This window comes from Ornithodoros turicata, chromosome 5, assembly GCF_037126465.1.
Source record: "Ornithodoros turicata isolate Travis chromosome 5, ASM3712646v1, whole genome shotgun sequence".
Lineage (NCBI taxonomy): Eukaryota > Metazoa > Arthropoda > Arachnida > Ixodida > Argasidae > Ornithodoros > Ornithodoros turicata.
The window spans coordinates 29,821,130-29,840,440 of record NC_088205.1 but is presented as its reverse complement, the minus strand read 5'-3'; the positions used below and the strand labels follow the sequence as shown (position 1 = coordinate 29,840,440).

The following is a 19,311-nucleotide window of genomic DNA, read 5'->3' as shown; positions in this document are numbered from 1 at the left end:
GTTTCTCGTGGATGAAGGCATAAAGTTATCTGAAATTCACAGAAGACTTCAGGCTCAGATTGGCCACGATACACTTAGCCGCAGCAAACCGTTTGAGTGGTGCACCATATCAATCCTGAGTCTAAACGCGCCTTAAAACAGTGGAAGCATCCGGGATCGCCAGCTCCCAAGAAGTTCCGAAGCACCCCGTCTGCGGATAAGGTCATGGCCACGGTTTTCTGGGACAAGGCTGGCGTTGTTCATGTTGATTTTCCGCCCAGTGGTACCACCATCAATAGTGCATATTACTGCCAGGTTCTCAGGGATGAGCAGAAAGCGGTGAAGCAAAAGCGGTCGGGCCTCATCACCAAAGGAGTCCTCCTCCTACAGGACAATGCACGCTCGCATACCGTGCATCTCACGACACGCACCTTACAGAAACTTGGCTAGGAGTTGCTGCCACATCCCCTTCACAGTCCAGGCCTCGCCCCCAGCGTTTTCCATCTCTTCGCGCCACTGGAGGCATTGCTTGGGGGCCGCCACTTCAGCTGCGACGACGAGGTCAAGAATGCGGCCGGTCATGGTTGCTACGCTCCTGTAAGGATTTCTACGCTGCTGGCATCCAAGCCCTCGTGACACGCTGGGACTGGTGCATTAGTGCAGCTGGAGATTACGTTGAAAAATAAAACTAATTTCTCGCCTGTAAGTTCATTTTACTTTTGAGAAAAATGAAAAGTCCCGGTTTGACTTGAACACCCCTCGTAAATGCAGCTTGACCATGTGACACGCTCAGAGGCATCTGTCTCCCAGGCTGATAACGCGTCCTCTCTTCTAATTTGCTAAAAAAATGTGGGGCATACGCCTTTACCATGACAACAAATATATACTTGCGAAGCGTTCCGGAAAGGGACTATGCCTCCTGTTTTCAAAATAAGGGAGGCATCGCACGCCGTGAGATATGTATGTCCACGGGACCGTGGTATGTCCATAGGGCACCGGCGGTACTTTAGGAAAGGGAAATAAGGTGGAAGCAAGTCTTCTCATTGGACGGTCACTGGTGTATTGCTTGTTTGGCTTTCTTCCTTTCCTCTCTCTCCCTCTCCATTACGGTTAACCGCACGAACGCACAGTGATGTTTTATATCGTGAGAGTCAGGATCAAGTCAGTGCTTACACTCTTAGAAATGAACTTCGCCGCATTGGACGCTCCTAGTCAACCATCATCTCGAATGATATTGTTATCTGCCTTGATTTGTTGAAAATAGGAGGCGTACGCCTTTTTTGTGACACTTATGCTGTTCATAATTGTCACAAAAAAAGGCGTACGCCTCCCGTTTTCAAGAAATCAAGGCAGATAACGATATCATTCGAGATGATGGTTGGCTAGGATCGTGCTATGCGGTGAAGTTCATTTTGAAGATTGTAGTCACTCAAGGTCGTAACGTGTTTTCATATGGTAACAACATAATCCACCCTAGTATTTGGTTCTTCCTCGAGTGCCTACTGAGTGACCGTTCTTGACGTCAAATCTTCGGGCGTGTGTCTTCCGGAGGTTACATTCGGTTCGCTACATCATCAAGAACAACAACTCTTTTCTCGCCCATTAGCTGTTCATGCGTGGGCGCAATGCAAGCATTTCTTCTTCTTCTTTTTTTTTTTTTTTCATGTCAAGGAACAAACACTGTTCTGCAATCCTAAGCGTAACATGCACTCATTCCCTTGCAGCAGTATCCTGCAACTTTTCTCGTTCTCTCAACAACACTGACTATTGCACATGTACCCCTCGTCGCGGCCATCCACACATCAAAAACCATAACTGCATTTGTTGGAGGGCTACTGCCGAAGGCACACCTTTACAAAGCGCGTCCGCAATGCGCACGAAGTCCAAGTTTTCATTTGCGATCGTAATGAGTAATAAATAACCTCGCAGGCACGAACCTCGGTTCTTTCCATAACAACAAACGCGTGCATCGCGGAGAAGCGCTCTTACTGTTTTCGGCTCAGTCGCGTAAAACAGTAGCGTAGAAGAGCGGACAAAATCGGGTTCTATTCCTTCCCGGATGATCGGTATGCACAAGTATGCAGGTTGAGCGATGAATAAATAAGCGTGCTGGAAAGCGCTCTCCGACTCGCGTTGCAAGTGGCCATCAAATATGCAACGAGCCAGAATGCGACTTTGAACAATTCAATTGTGCAGCTTTCGGAAAGCTGCCACAAATCTTGCGTTTTGCCGGGCCCTTTTTAGGCAGCCGCTGCTTTTATCGTTCTCAACTCCCGGCTGCTTTCCGATGCCGTTTGTCAGAACAGATTCTCTTTAGTCTCGGCTTTTGTACGAGGGAGAGAGATTTTCCATTACAGCACTCGCGGCAGTAGACGTCGACAGTGTGTGCATATTGTTTCGTGTATTTGCGTTCTTTCTCTACTTCCCGTGCGCGGTGTATAGTGAATGACGCTGCTCTTCACAGAGAAAAATCGTTGTCAAACGTTGAATAGAAAAGAAGAACGATATTCACTCGGCTCTGATACAGCGCACACTGCTCTACGCAAACCATAACAGCAAGCTATCCGATGACTGTGCGGTAGGGCGTTAAAAATTATAACTGATTATTTATATACAATTAAACTTAGTCTGTACAAAAAGCGACAACAACAAATAGATGACGACGATGAAATGGGGTGTTTAACCGCTAGGGAGCACTACCCCATCCCATTACAATGTGAGGCATTGGACGGGCTGTAAAACGAAATTAGTCAAGTAATAGTTAATTAAAAGCCGACAGGGAAAACGCACACGAACAAGGTCTATCTCCACCTGTGGGAACTGTGTCAGCAAGGCCTTCTGTGACCTCCGTTCCAGCTTTCGGGAAGCTGTTGACTTTCCCTTTCTCGCCCAGTCGAATTCTTCCGATCTGCTTGGCATTGTCGTCTGCAAACTTCTCAGCTGTTACCGGTAGAACGGCAGATAGGAAGGAGGCGAGGAAAGGTAACGGAATCATTTTATTTTCCGTTACCGCTCCCGTTACTGTCCCATATTTGTTGTTTTCACTCAATGTTACTCACGCTTGCAACTTGCAAGTCACCATAAGAACCATGCTTCTTCCATTTACTGTATACTATTTACTCATATGATCCAGTTTGTTGGTCTATTTTAGTTTTTGTTCCCTAGTTAATTTTGACAATACGAATTTTAGTTCGCTTTATTCATTTTTATTTCATAAATTTCTATAAACTATTCGGCAAAAGATCGTAATAAAATTATTACAATCTTTTTACAATTATTACCGTAAATTATTTTCGTCTACGTTTCTGCTTCAGGTGTTCTGAATGTGCGATATCCGTTTCTCTCACAGTTACCTGCTATAATTCCGGTATAGTACCGTGCTCGTTACCTTTCCCTGCTTAAAACCCTGCGACTGAGGGAAACAGAAACGAACAGCGTCTCTGTACAAGATCCTTGTCGCGTATTTCCCTCAGGACATGAGAGAACTGATGTTCTGAGGCTTTCATCTTTCATCCCTCAGGACGTTCTCAGCTGTGTTTGGGACCTTATTCGTACGCATTTTTCTTGGCTTCCCTAGAGTTTCAGGTTTTTCCGTTATTCGCTGGCTTTTTGACCATTCTTTCAACGCATTTGTCCTCCCTACGAAATGAGGCGACGAATCAGACACATGCCTCTAAGACAGGGAAACGGACTAATCCGCTAATTTCCTTCCACCCATAAAGAAGGAGGAGGAAGGAAACGTTCCATCGTTCACCCGGTTTTTGTTTAGCCAAATAGGGTGTTGTGGGATGTTTCAATCACACCAGGAACGCACATGAGGACAATTAACCTTTGTCGTGGGGGAGCGCGGCATTGTTCGTTTTCAACAAGATCGCTATTGTACGACCTTGACAATGTCCTTGAGTATGCTTTTCTGGGAACGAACGGTGTCTGCTGGGTGTGAGCTGTTTACAATTAGAGTAACTAAATACAATAGACGGGTGCGCATCGAACCCTTTGTGGGCGAAAGGTATGGATGCGTCATGTGACAGGCCCCAGATGTTGGCGGCCTCGTGGGCCTCATTTCCTTGTTTCGGCCAGAGGAAGGGTTCGTACACGGTGCATTTGACCAGTGGATATCACAGAGATGTGCCAAGGGATTGTCTGGCAGCATCGTTTTCCGTCGCCGGCCGTGTGATTATTATTCGTTGCACAGAAGTAGATTGCTGCGTGTGGTGCGCATTCATGTCTGTTCCACATCCCATAGCCGACATGTGGCCAGTTTTTGGGGTAAGCACATCGTACCTGTATTCTCTTTTCTTTTTTCGACTTTGAAGAGGATTTATCGTCTGCTTTCACTCCTAACTGCATGCGAACTACAATAATATTATTCCGATTAGTAAGATATTCGATCGAATGAATTAGCGTTTGTTCCACTCGAAAGCTATGCATTCCTGCATGTCCCAAGTGCGAGGAACTGTGTTTTCATTTGAGCTCGTGCAGTTTTCTGTCGCGTTACGTATTAGGGACAGGAAGCTAAAATAGCCTGCTTTGTAGGCGCACATTCAATATTTCTGACCACCCGGCTGCATCCTGCTGCTGGAGAGAGGAGGTAACAAAAGAGACACATATTGATCTAATTTTATTGGTAGTTGTGGTATTGCGTGAATAATTTGTATGCATCTTACTAGTTCAACCGCCTTTCGTCCCTGTAGTCGACTTTCAGCATCGTGTGGCGGTGCTAACCAATCATCGGTTTTATATTCCATATCTCATCTCCTCGCCTGTTGCCCCTTTTCCTTTTTTGATTGGCTTTCTCACTGGTGTGATTCCAAACTCACAGAGTAAGCTTGTGTTGACTTTACCTCAATCGATGCCCGCCAAAGTCTGCAAGGGGGCCTAGAAAATGATTATCTGTCAATAACGCTTCTTGTGCGCGTTTCACATAAACAAAATCAAGAAAAACAAACCCGGTCGAGTGCCCTCTCCCTTTTTTAATAACACTAAACGGAGGGGGTTCATTCCAAAATTGTGTAGTTGTGTACCAAGCAAACTTTTTCTTTCTTTTGTGTGTGTGTTTCCTTTTTTGTATGCTTTCGACGCTCTATAGAAGGCTCTAGAAATTGTGTGTAATAACATACTGTTGCGTAGTATCGATTGACCCAACTGGCATCGCCATTAATTCTAAGGGAGTCTCTAGGTGCAAGGAAACTGTTGTTAAGTGTGTGTTTAAGTTGTGTCGATTCACTATAAAAGGGAATGTCTGGAAGTGGGAAGCGTACACAAAACATGTTATCTTTTGAGATCCAGTGTCAGTAACATGTGGCATACACATGAACATGGTATGCACTCCAACAAGCGCGGCAGTGGCAGACTTTAAAGGGCAGAACCCTCCTTGTCACGATTCCGTATTTTTGCTTTCTTGTGTTCCCCCCATTTTTATGTCAGCTTCAACCGATTACTGACGCTGCAAACGGAGCCAGCATTCTGAATCGAGCGGTCCTTTCATCTCCTATTAGACACAAAAAGAAAAAAAAAGGGGGGGGGGGGGGCGCACACCGTACTGAAGTGGAAAGAGCGGGGCGTACGCCTTTTTGTAACAATCATTATAACTGCATAAGTGTCACAAAAAGGCGCATGGCTCTTGTTTTCAACAAATCAGGGTAGAACATATCATTTGGAATGATGTTTGGCTAGGAGCATGCTATGTTGTGAAGTTTTATTGTGTCCTCTTCCTCATATATTTCCGCAAACATTGATCGTTTACTGCAATGACGAGCATCGTTGTCTCATGTAAACATACAGTGAAAGAGGAATGTCATGTCACTGTGAAACTTTGACAGCTTTTATTTATTTTTTACGACAACAGCCATAGCGATGCAATGGCCAAGCCCTAGTGGATTGTGAAGGCTGGTGTAAACATTGATCATTTGCCTCCTCCTGCCATTCATGCATGCGCATACACGCGCAGATTAATGTTGCTCACGTGACATACATAAACTGTTGTAATATATAAATGTTAACATGTAAGTAGTTTCAGCGATGGTTAGAGTAATGTCCTATCTTCCTTTTAGTCAAAAGTAAGGAGAGAGCGTGGACTAACTGGTGCAGAATTAGGGAGGTAGAAAGCCTAGAGACATATGGACACACATAGGCACAGCCACAACATGTTCTCGAAGAGTTATTGAGAACGTGTTGCGGTTGCGTCTACTTGTCCATGTCTCTCGGTTTTCTACCTTCCTTTTAGTCATTTGTGTTCTCCCAATTTGGCAACATTCTCCCATTCCTGTGAGCGATATATTTACCATTACTCACTCTCGCAGGTCGCACTGTGTCCCTTGCAGCCGTGGGTCTCTGGGAGTATGCCGTCGCTGACCGGGGGTAGTGCCCTAACGCCCTGCCGGATGGGGGTGCGGACACCAACACCCAGCGCGCAGGCTTCGGACCCGTCTCCTGATGCAGCTCCTGATGCGGACACACCACTCAACCTGAGCAAGCCCAAGGGAAGTTCCCCAGGGAGTGCCGCTAGCAGGTATGTTGTTAGCCGTTCGCTATATAGCTCATATGCCTACAGCAGTGACATTGCTTTGCCATACTGTTGCACCCACTTGAGTGGGTGCTCTTGGCGAAAGGCATATCAAGGTGTACGTCTCGGCAGTGATGTCTAATATGCTATATTAAACGTAGAACGGTCTCACGGGATCACTCTCAAATAAGGTACCACAACAACTGCACTACAACCACTGAACGTGAGATCCACTTTGCTTCACCAGCTCGCGTGGCTCAGTGGTTAGCATGCTGGCCATGTCATGTCGAGGCTTGGAGGTACCCGGGTTCGAATCCCAGCGCCGGCTGTGCTGTCTGGGGTTTTTCCGGGGTTTTCCTCAGACGCTTTCAGATATATGTCGGCACAGTTCCTTAGAAGTCGGCCCAGGACGCACATTCCCCAGGGCGTCAGTCGTGACGTTGACCACATCTGTGAGGCCAATAACGGCGAGCCCTTTCATCATCACCACCACCACGTTGCTTCATCTTTTTCACCATAGTGTTGTGGCCCGTCTGTGAATACCCCCTTATTGCTGATTTCTGAACGGCAGACGCATCCTCACGTGCTTTCTCCAACCTTTCCTTTCTCTCATGCGCAGAGACGTACTGTCGTAGCGTATTGATGTCGGCAGGCACCTAATTGTGAAGAACCAAGCAGCAAAATATATGGCAGGATCAGTATCAGCAAAGATGAAGTTCTAAAGCCCCGTTGAGAAGCTGCGTGCATTACATCATGCCCATATTGTACAGCACTGCAGAATATTGAGAAGGAAAGAATTACTTTTCTACTTGGCATTGGTGAGATGCAAATCCTGGAACACACATACGCGTCAACCTCTGACATCAGAGGAGTGTGAGCTGTAGCCGTTCCCATTAGTAGTCGTTACCACATGACCTCGCTCGCTGCCTCATTGGCGGAGATGCCTGCTGTGACGTCACACCCAAAGTGTTTCCACCCATACGGTGTAGGTTGCAGATGCAAATAATTGTTCTTCACATTTATTTGACATAACATGGGATATTGTGCTATATTTTTATCATGGGACAAAGCGTTACAAGCCCTTTAATTGAATGATGGCAGTCGATGAAAAAGCACCAGCATTTTGCCTCATCCTCTATGACATTACATGAGAAAGATGCCACAAGTGTGTTTGTCTCTGTGAATCTGTGGTGGAAGTGCTGGGCAACAATGTAAGATGGTGAAGGCATGTCCCAGTGTTTCCTAGCGTGGCTTGATACGTTGAAGAGAGCGTATCTAGCACGGTGCACTTGGTAGCACCTCTGACTGGCAGTCAGAGGGTTCGAATCCCACTGCTTATGCCTTTTCTTCAACTGCCACCTTCCAATTGAAGTATGCGACTGGGTATTGTGAGGTTTGTGTTGTGTTTGCCCTTCTATGTTTAATTGCCTCATCCACTACAACATAACCCATTTAGCTTTTGTATATTTCCTTGTCTTTTTTGTGGGGCTATTGACGTACACACTGCTCTGAAGTCAATCTGCAGGACACTGTTGTAGCCCCAGCTAAGAGGGGACTTCAACGCGCAAGACAACTAAATGTTTCTGTTACTCCATATGTTTTCGTCACCTTTCTTTTCTTATCTCTTTATCAATTCAAGTATGAATGATAATAATAACAGTGGTGGGAATATAACACCAGGCTTTGTTTCCGTTCAGTATAAGCGGCAGTCCAACACCAGGCTTGACGGTTCGGCAGGATGCCCGGGAGCATGGACGGGCGTCCACTTCTCCCCGGGGCTACCCGCCTCCAGCCGTCACTCCTCATTCGGCGGCCTCTTTTCTTGGAAGCCATGCTGCAGCCTCACCTATCTCAGTAAGTCTCTATGCAACATTACATTAAATCATTCATTAGACTATGATAAAATCTGTATGACAACTACAGTATATAAACAGAGTGGCTGATGTAGTTCAGAGAACCACTTCGCATGTAGAGAAAGTTACGAATTTATTGGTGGACTCGGTACTAATGACCCACATGGTACGTAACAAGCAGGTTGCGAGACATCACATTTCACCATTATCGAGCAGCACATTTTTTTTTCCTTTGAAAAATTGACTGTTACCCCAGTTTTCGGGAAACAGTGCAGTTTAGAAAACCACGCATGCTGGAGCCGGAATACATGCGAAAAATGAGCTGTCCTGTTGAGGAACGGTCTGAAATATTCGCAGCGGAAATAAATTGGCTCCATCGGGAGCTTCACAGTGCCAATGCTCTTTTCCGAAGAATTTAAAAAATTTTGGAGTCAGAAAAATTGATAAGCGACTCAAGCTGCAAGCTTACAAGGGGTGTAAAAAATTGTCAGCCTTGGCATTGTCACTTCTTCTTGAGCATGAATGCAGATGCAATTAGTAGTCCTGACCTGGAATACACTTATCCTTTCCCAATATCTTGCTTCTTAGGTGAGCTCTTCAATATTGGCATATTCTGCGCTTCCACCTCACTTGAGGCCGCCTACAAGTGGAGTTCCATCCTCCCTCAGCGGGCTGCTACATCATCCAGCTATGCCAGCCTATACACATGGTATGGTACTTGCACAATAATATTTAAACTATCCACAAAATGACTGATTGATAACCACCACGCTGGACTTACACACGGTTGAGTTTGGGACCACGGTGACACCACTTTTTGCATACGTCTGTGTAAGAAAATACTTGCATGAATCAACATTCTGTCTGTGCTCGTAGTAAGGACTGTGTTCTGGAGCTGCACCTCAGAGGAACAGATAATTGTGCAGTTGTTTCTTATGTGTCATTACTGAAATGTAGCACAGGTGCATGATCCAATATCTAAGCTGCAAAAATTGTTATTCTACAATACCTTAGATGTCTCAGCAGCACATTCTTAGGAGGTCAATGTGTTCAAAACACATTTTCTCAAGTCTCATTTTATGCAATATTACGGTCTTTAACAACAGAAAACTCATCAGAACAGTCGGATATCTGGAACCTACCTCGTTTCACACTGTTTTCCAAAGCCGTGAAAATTAACCATAGCCTGTTCTCATGTCCTTGGCTCCCACCAGCTGAGTTGTCCCAAAATCAAGGATGCAATCAATAGGAATGTCCCAGACTTCGTGTAGGAGAGGTTGTTTCATTGTTGACAGCCACAAAGCAGAAATCTGTAAATGGCCGAGATTGTATATTGGTGCCTTGTCTTGCTTACTAAATGATGAGCTGGGATGGGGTGCGTGTGGATGTGTTCTTTGAACCGTACATACTAAATTAAACACTTCAGCAAAAGGACACAAACATGCGAGTTAAGACAGTAAACGACAGATAGACTTGCAGATAGAACTACCCTGCTTCAACACACTTAGTATGTACTTCAACCAGCTACTCCACTTCGACCCACTTGTTTCTTTGAACCACTCTGGCAAGAAAAACACCAACAACAACTTTACTGCAAGATGATGAATGGGGAGTTTCATTGCCAGGAGTGATACCCTACCCCATTGCTGGTGGTGATGCGGGGAATGAAATAATGAGCCCCTTCACAATAATGATCAAAGTCCTATGGTATCCAGAAACGTCAAAAGAGCTTTGAGGGTAGTTTTGAGGACTCTGGCAAGTAGGGTAAGCCATGTAGTGCATCATGATAAACAGAGAGCCAAAGCTCCCACCATATAGTTGCTAGAGTGTGGGAAGGAGAGTCAGACAACAGCATCGATGATCCTGACGAACAAATACAACGCGTGACGTCCAGAGACATCATTGTGTATCATGTGAACAAGCTGATTACACATTTACACAATTAAACTGAGATATGCACACATTCTGAATAGACAATTAAGTTTTTCTCAAGCTATCTAACACACTACCTACTTCTCAAAGCACTACAAGTGCAGGGTACATGACAATCTTGTTCCACTAGAAATTCATTACCTGGAGGATAGAGGGGTCCGGATGAACGAAGCACGACTGTAAAAACAACAACGGGTTCCTTCATGACATAGCTATTTAATGTGAATATCTTGTAGTTGTAAGACGAATGTGTCAGTACAGCACAATTCCTTTTCTTTGAATGCTTCAATTGTGTTAATGATTCATCATTGTTGAATATACTATTGTTTTCTATCCCAGCAGGCCTGCTGTCAGCCAAGGACCTAGCCGGGCAAACAAGTTCGATGCTGGGACAGGACAAGGCTGCCTTCCCGCTTCACTTGTATTTGCCACAAACGACAGGCGCTTTGGCTCGACCAGCCATGTCAGCAGCTTCAGGAGCAGCACGTCGAGATGCAGACAGTTCAGCATCAGAAACAGACACTAAAGGATCCAGTACGTGAAATTGTTCCGCTATTTCCTGCAATGTGAAAAGTGCCCTGAATGGGGTTAGAGAAATTAATCTTATGGCCATTATAAAGCCATTAGCAAACGGTGTTGCCACTTTACACCTGCAAGACGTTATACTTAATAATTAGGGGCAATATCCCTCACATAAGTTTCAGTTTGGAACTGAAGAGGCCCATATCGCTAAATAGGGCTGTGTCTATTACTTGAGCAGCCATTAATGAGCCGTTAATGAAGTGCATGTAACAAATACGACTTTTGCAGGAATATTCTTCAACAAAGTAATGCATCATATGCCACACATCATTTATATTTATGTTGCTCGGTACCGAAAGTTGCCTACTTGTTTAATAAGTGGTGCATAATTGTTCTTACAGCCAAGTTGTCTGGGGCAAAAATTATACGGCAAGGAAAGAAGGACCCAGATGGGAAGCCACACATCAAGCGACCGATGAATGCGTTCATGGTCTGGGCCAAGGACGAGAGACGCAAGATCCTCAAGGCCTGCCCTGACATGCATAACTCTAACATCTCTAAGATTCTTGGTAAGTGCTTTCCTCTGCTGTTTGGAATATGCTAAAATCCTAAACATCTGCAGATAACTGCTATCCATATAATGTGCATAAGTGCAGTTATGCTAGGATATACAGCAGCTGCACATTAGATACTGTGCGGCACCATGCAGATCTACATCACATAATCACTAAACATGGCAACTTGTCACACACGGTAAAAAGCCTGAGTTTGGCTTGAGTTCTTCCACCAGCTCGCCTGCATTTATGCTATTTTATCAACAATTTGTCACAGTTCAGAGCTGTTCAAAAGCTACGAACCGCATGGATTGTTGCAAGCAATTAAACCTGCAGAACAAGGGTTGTTCTGAAAGTAATGTCTGTTTGCTATTTTCTCAGAAACTGCTCATCAGTTAATATCTGATTTGAAAACGAGGAGACTGGAGACATGGGCACCGCCAGGATTTTTTCCGGTGGGGTGGTTCTCATGGTACGAGATCTGCATCTGATTCTGTGCGTCGACTGCGCCCGCAGCTACATTGTCTTGGCTCAGAATCCCTACATGTCTGGAACATAGAGAAAAAAGGAATCATAATTTGTGATTGTGTTGCAACGGCAGTGTTTACTTGCTGTAGCCGGTGTGTGTGTGTTGGGGCAACTGGTAACTATTTCCAACTTGGTTTTGAGCAGTGGGTTGGGATGTGGTGCAAAAGCATCGCCATGGAGACTTTATTGAGTAAGAGCAGCTTGTAGAGGAAGCATTATTCTATAAAATGAATTATGTTCCACATGGAGTTAATCCAACAGGCATTACTTTCTGAACAACCCTCATACATTACAGGATTGGCAAGGGTGATACCTAAGTTTGAGCCATGTCTTCCCAAATATCTGGGCTTTTACATGGACAACATGCAGGCAACCTTTGTCAGTGTCAATCTTGCTTCGAGCAGGACTTCTTAACATTTGTAAATCAGACAGCAGTACAGTTATAGCAGCTACAGTGCAGGGTCTGTTAACAAGGTTTATGCTTTTTCTTTTTTTTTCTTAGCGATTGTTTTTAATTAGCAATATCTATGCAGGAGCCCGTTGGAAAGCCATGTCAAATTCAGAGAAGCAACCCTACTATGAGGAACAGTCTCGGCTAAGCAAGTTACACATGGAGAAACATCCGGACTACCGGTATCGCCCCCGGCCAAAGCGAACTTGCATCGTGGATGGGAAAAAACTCCGCATCTCCGAGTACAAGTCACTCATGCGAGCCAGGCGTCAAGAGATGCGAAACCTCTGGTCAGTCCTTATGACAGTATGCATTATACATAGGGTTCTTCGTTTTTGGGTTTTATGATTTCTTCAAATTCAGGAGCAAAAAATCGGGTACTATTTACACACAAGAATTTGGGTAGAAATCGGGTGGTATGATCTCTGTGTGATCTCTGTGGGGAATTTTCAGGAGAAACTAAAGACATATGAAACAAGCCACTGCTGTGACACTGCGACGAGAAACAAGAATCTTTATATTTCCGCTCAGAACTGGGGCAGTGAATGACCGCAGCATTCAAACACCTGCCCGAGTTCCATAAAAGCTCGTCTTTGACTCCTGCAGGAGGGGATTATAAAAGGAGGACAAATGGGTTGTCACAAGTAGCTCTCTTTGCTGATATTATTATTCACCAATGATTTACCTAGGACGACATGTTGAAGGATCGCAAGGATTTTGGGTAGATATCGGGTTTTACCTGAATTCTTGAAAACTTGTTCGGGGGGAACTATCGTGAACCACCCCCCCCAAATGAATTTATGAAGAGTGGAGACGCAGCCACCAATACGGTATGTGCACTGGAGAGTGGCATGCGCTGTGCAGCATTCAGCGCATCTTCTAGGCATCTCATGTTCATCGCAAATGCGAGACTCATTCTTTTTTATATTCTGCCTGAAGATCTGCTTTTCACACAATATTTGCCGATTTTAATCTATTCTACAGCTCCTGAAATAGAACTCGATTTCTGCCCCGCAATGAAAAACAAAAAAAATCACACCCGAAAGCATGAGTGCTAAATTATACATATGCGGTACCCTTTACGGGTTTCTTTTTCCTGCCAAAGAAGAAACCCCATGAAATTTAAAAGAGTACCACGTAACTGCATGCTCTCACGTCTAGCATGCATCGCTCCTGGAACACCCTCACGCATTTGCTAGAAAAACAATATCCACATTATCTCTACATGCTCTGCCAGACAGGTTTTCTTGTCCATGTCTTTCCACGATGCATCATTGGCCGCTGTTTCTCCTGAGGCTAACATGAACAACAAAATAGGTTAAAATAGTGCACACTGGTGACGATCTAGAGGAAAAGTATTGTACCAGAATCAGTTGTAGCCCACAGCACAACACTCATGGAGATCAGCATGCGTACATGCTGCGCCAGGGACAGCCACTGCATGGAAAATTTATGAATGTGCCTTGTTCTGGAGGCAATGGGGTTGTACCTTGAAAGTAGTTTTTGTGATCTGTTGTGTCGACCGTTCCCTTTTTTCTAAGCACCGTATATCACCTCTAGGAATGGAAGCATGTAGTTTACTTTCACTATGTCAAGTTTGATGAGATAATTTGTAGTGGTGGTACTGAAGCCTAATGTGTTTTTAGGTACCGCGAAGGCAACCTGGGCCTGCTGGATACTCCCCCAACTCTGGTTGGGCCAACCAGTGTGGCTTCATTACTGGGCGGCCCAGGAATGATGCCACCTGCAAGTTCGGCCAGCGATCTCATGGCTTCTTCTTTCTCTTCCAATGGAGACACAACAGACCGGCGCCCCTCACCTCACACCCCGGACTCCTTAAGTTTCATGGAAACCTGAAAGACTTTCCCAGTGCACGTAGTTCCCATGGAGGAGGTTCCCATGTAGCTCGGCCATGGAGGCATGGTTCTAAACCCACTGGGAACCGGGCTGCTCTTCCTGCAGCCCGAAGGCAACCTCCACAACAACCATCCATGTGGAAATGCTACCGCGCCATTGGCACGTTTGTCCCAGGTATCTTTACGGTACCACCCTCCTACCAGTTCCATGCTGGAGTTTTTGGTTTGGCGTGTAACATAGCGAGGTCGTGTTGACTTAGAAAAAAGTTCCTGAAGGGGAACTCCTGTCTGCATGAAACAGTTAGACAGTGTGCTAAAGGAGCAGAACAACTGCCTCGTGATTTTACCTATTTAATGCAGCACAATAAAGCTACTAAACTTTCAGTGACAAGGAGCTGCTCTAGGTAGCTCAGGCAAAAATCTGAGCTGGAATCCCAAGTGGATCCACTTGAAAAGAAGTGGAACCACTTGGGTTCCAACTCAAATTTCTGCCTCGGAGGGCATGCAATCTGTTGTACTCGTCAAGCCTCTCAACTTTACTAATCTTTCATCAACTACTAAAAGTAGCAAGGTGGGAACGCATGACCATACCGGGAACACATGCGGAATTGTTGTTAAGCCAGGGGGTCAGTAGTAGATAGACAAATGGTATAATGGAAAGTAATAGTATTTATTTAGTGATCTCAATCTGGAGTTTTAATGCATTTTAATACCAAAGTCTCTCTAGTTCTTGCAGTTACACAAAGGAGGAAATTGCACTAGCTAAATTGCTTTGGTTCTTGAGTAACCTTGTTAAGTGGTTAGTCTGTGTACACAGACCTTACTGAGGTAGTGCTGGGCTGGGCTTATACCCAGGTCACGCACACACATTTACAGATAGTATACCAGGAACCCTTTGTAGGACACATATGTGCTTAGGAATGAAACAGCTTCATCCAAGCAGCAAAAAGGTTGTATGCAAATGGCCTTATTAAAAAGTAACAGTGTTTTGTTCATTTGATGAACCAGTATTATTCACAAAGTTCTGCAGACAGTATATGCTTTGACAGTTATTTTTATTTGGCACTTGATCCTAAATGTGCAGTTTCATCCAGGGATGGCTAGTCTTTGCTACTCTGGGCCGTATGCGGAGCTAATGTTTACAGCACTACAGTACCAACTCTAAGACACATCCAACAAGGCATGTAAGATAGTATTTTCCAGTACATTCTGTGCTAACTGTTTCCTGCAGACAGGCATACAGTTATGACCCACAATAGTAATTTTTCTTTGGCCCTGGACATAAAGGCCCATGTGTTTAGGCAACCACTTGTGTTGCTGCCCCACAGCTGTCCTTTTATGCCATCAGCTTCTCAGAATTCATCCCTCTACGGATAAACTGCCAGACCCTAAAGATGGACCTGTTATAGCCAGCATTTTCACAGACTTCTATACCGATGCAGCTTAAACCCCTTTTCTGCAAGTCACTCCCCACGCTGGCATGTGGTAACCACCACCTTCAAGGAACAACCTTGGTGTAACAACATAGAAACTTTATTCTCCATCGCTGCAATGTTTGGTGGAAGAACTGTCTCCTGACCTGCTGTTTCCAAGTGCAATGTTGTACATCCTTCCCCTAATTATTTAAGACGTCCCGTCTGACACAAGCAAGGTCGCTTGAGACTGAAACTTGCCAGGACTGCTACAACTATACATGTATATATCTCCAGAAGGCTCTCTGTTCTCAGCATCTCATTTGTTGAAGCTCTTCCACTTCCCGTCTCATAAGGGAAGAAAGGAAAAAGTGTGATCTGACGATGGGAACATATGAGGGTGCACGCTGGTCTGGGAGAGAATTACATCGCCGCAAACACCTTCTGTTTTGGTGGTCCATTCTTGTGTATTGTACCTTATTTACTAGATATATCGAGTTTTGTGTACTACTTTTGTTGCTGCCATTCCCTTTTTGATGATGTTGCACTGCTCCTGCTGCTCTTGTAGGAAAATGAGGAGCATTGTCTGCAAAGATGAAGTCTAAATGCACAGTCTAACCTAACCTTTTCTTAATGGCAAATGGCTTGCGTATCTACGATATTTACCTGGCCATCTGGCACAGGGTTTCTGGTTGGTATGGCTTAATGTGCTCTAGTCACTTGTAACTTTTGCATTTCACTGTATGCACCTCAAAATTTACAACTGGCGGGAAGCAAAGTTACAAGCAAGAAATATCCAAGTTCTTATTGGGCAAGAATTCTCTGCTGTGCAAAAAAGCTGAGTTACAGAGCTTACCATCTGCAGGTGCTTCAATAGAATTCATGTAGCACTGTGCAGAGCCTCAACGTTGTGTCTCGTTTTCACAAGGACTTTGGTGCTTCTTGCCTGTACCTTTAATCCTAGATAGTTATAAATTTTGAAACTTAAGCTACAGTTAGTTGAGCTCATCTCAAGCATGTATTGGCTAGGACACTGATAGTGCTGTGCACAACCAAGCACTCTGTACTGGGTGCCTGTGTAAATACCGTGCATATTGCCTGGCATGTATCACAATGCGACCATTCAGACTACCCTTTTAGCGTATCTAAATCATTTATGAATGTGACTACCGACAGCAGAGGAACCTTCAGATGTCAACTTGAAAATATATTTCTGCATGTTTAGTACAGTTTTCAGTAGGTTTTGTGTAGGTGTCACTTTATGTATGCCAGTATGATGCGTTTGACAACAAGTGGCATTTTAGAAATCGGAAACAATTGAAAAAGAAGAAATCTTGAGAAATGGCAAGAACAGAATGATGCAAAACAGCAACATATTTTTTTATTTATTGTAAGCACATGTCTGTGCAATATTAGCATTCATGTTAAGAATGCTAGTCAGGGGGATTTTTTTCTCTGTCAATTAATTGGATTAAGCGTAACCTTTCTAGCATAACTCTAGGGGTATTGTGTTGACATGTTAATATTTTAACATGTTACTACATTTTTGGAAAACCCCCATTGAGTCAGTGCAGTTCCTGATGTGCAGTCATCCCTTCCTTTAGGCAAAGGCAGTTGCATTTCATTCCCTTTATGACTTGATCTTTGTTTTCACGTGCCGTGACATGAAAAATGTGAGGCCAGCGTGGGTCTCGTTAATGTAGGATTCATGAGATTTCCTCTCTTGCGTTGAAATCACATGATTTCGTTTCTTTACAAATATGAATGTGCTCAACTATTGTAAAAACATGATCTAGTCTGTGATGTTATTATGTTTGACAGTATGGCATTATTTTGAGTGTACAATGATTTCACCTCCTGTGAGATCTGCATTCTTTGTGTTTTTGCTTTGTGGTGTGTTTGACAAAACTCCTTTGGTGTGGTTAGAACTCCTAAGTGCTCAATTGACTACCTTTTTTTCACTACCAGTGTCACTTAGTTTCATGACGCCATGGTCAATCCTCAAAGAGTATCTTCAAGCAGACAACGTTTTTCTTTCACTGTGAACCTTAGAGATTTGTAGGTAACCTGCAACCGAATCACGTTTTCAGCTATTTGACATGACAAGTATGAGTCAGAATCGCATCATGAACATTCTGATAATGCTTTCAGTTCTCCTTTTTGAAGCATATTACGGAGGACATTGGTGGTTGTTGAAATGGAACTGTAAGATATCACACAGTATGTTTTGTGTTAATGGTGTCCGTACTCCTCAGAACATTACTTAAACACGTACACTGTGTGGCACGTGTTCATACTGATAGCATATGTGACACTACAGTTGATGAGGTTTCACAAAAGTTGATGCACACTGTTACCTGCTTTGAAAAGTATCCTTATGTTGATGCTGTATAGTGTGTGACATGGTTTCCCATTTGGGAAACTGCAATGGTGAACAGTTTATGACAAAGCTCTCTTGCTGCATTTTGTGAGTTTTTTATGTCAGAAGAAAACAGTGATATTTAAATTCAGGGGACAGCCCAGTGATAGAGTATGGTTATTCCTTTGCTGTGCAGGAATTCCACTTTACTGAGCAAGAGTTAAAACCATGATACTACGGCAAACAATACGTGAAAGCTGATAGTATGTAACATCTTTGGAACCGACATCAAGCTGAGATCACGTAGAATTCTCTAATAAAATCTCAGTTAAATATCTTACAACAATTTTTAGAACTGAAGTTGCATATTTATTTATAGGTGGTTTTTAATCACGGAATATGATCAATCTTGATTTTACAACATATTTCATTTCTAGGAAAAGGTTTCCAGATCTCTTTTATATTGTTGGGCTAAAAGCATTTTCCAGATAATTCTTAGTGTGAACAGAAACAGGTCTTAAGACAAAAGAAACCACAAAAGGACTGAATTCTTTCAATTAAGTACAGCAGATTAACACCCATAGTGAGGAGGGAGGGAAATGTCCTTGAAAAGAATATCAATGGAAATACTCTAATACAAATGTTAGTTCTCAAATTATTCAGCAGAGGGCAGGATGGTTGAAACTTGTGTTAACAAGCTAGTCTTCTCCCCATCATACTCTGGCTGTGCTTGAGCTCAAGTTTTACTTTGTTGATTAAAAAGCTGGTGTAATCTGCAACATGGCACAATGTAATGTTGACAATGTATACAGTGCAGCAGTATTTATTACCGTACAGTTTTTTTTTTTTTTTTCTCATCCCTCCATCAAACGTGATGATTTGGCTGTTTGTTGACACCATTTAGAGGTGGCAGCAAGTTCATGAATGAGTTGAAAGTGTTCTATAGATATAGAAGGTACTGCAAAGCATCCACTGGCACTCAAAAATGAAGCTATTTTGACCACTTTGTTCATGCTGTGAATGAGTTTCTTTTTCCATTCGTCAGAGTGAATCTCTTAGTATGATGTGTACAATATGAATATTAAAAGTCACATGCTGAAGTGGTCCCAGGCTAATTGTGTTTCTTTATTGAGTTTTAGTTTTACCAGACTTCTCGGAATGTTAGAGAATGCGCTGGCTCACTTACCGTTGCATTTTTTTCAAAAAAGTTTGATTTCTTTGTGGAAAGTGCTGCATGCAGCAGACTGTAAGCACTGTCAGTAGGAGCTATAGGTGTGTAATTGGGAGCGATCACACTTGACAAAAACTGCTCCTTACAACACATGGCATATCACTCAGCAGTTTGTACATAAAGAAGTTT

At 43.7% G+C, this 19,311-nt stretch overlaps 1 protein-coding gene across 8 annotated transcripts in view; it reads left to right on the top strand.

The window, feature by feature from the left end:
- The window catches only part of LOC135394281 (transcription factor SOX-5-like), a 511,283-nt gene extending 492,227 nt beyond the window's left edge, over positions 1-19,056 (top strand). For 7 of the 8 annotated variants that reach the window (XM_064624960.1, XM_064624955.1, XM_064624959.1 and 4 more), the window contains 7 exons: positions 6,282-6,490; positions 8,182-8,338; positions 8,926-9,046; positions 10,609-10,803; positions 11,193-11,360; positions 12,407-12,614; positions 13,971-19,056. In XM_064624960.1, coding sequence (XP_064481030.1) covers positions 6,282-6,490; positions 8,182-8,338; positions 8,926-9,046; positions 10,609-10,803; positions 11,193-11,360; positions 12,407-12,614; positions 13,971-14,181 — 1,269 coding nt within the window. In that variant the 3' untranslated portion in view covers positions 14,182-19,056. The remainder of the gene's footprint in view (positions 1-6,281; positions 6,491-8,181; positions 8,339-8,925; positions 9,047-10,608; positions 10,804-11,192; positions 11,361-12,406; positions 12,615-13,970) is intronic. The other variant, XM_064624956.1, reaches the window with a different exon arrangement.
- The last annotated feature ends 255 nt before the right edge of the window (positions 19,057-19,311 follow it).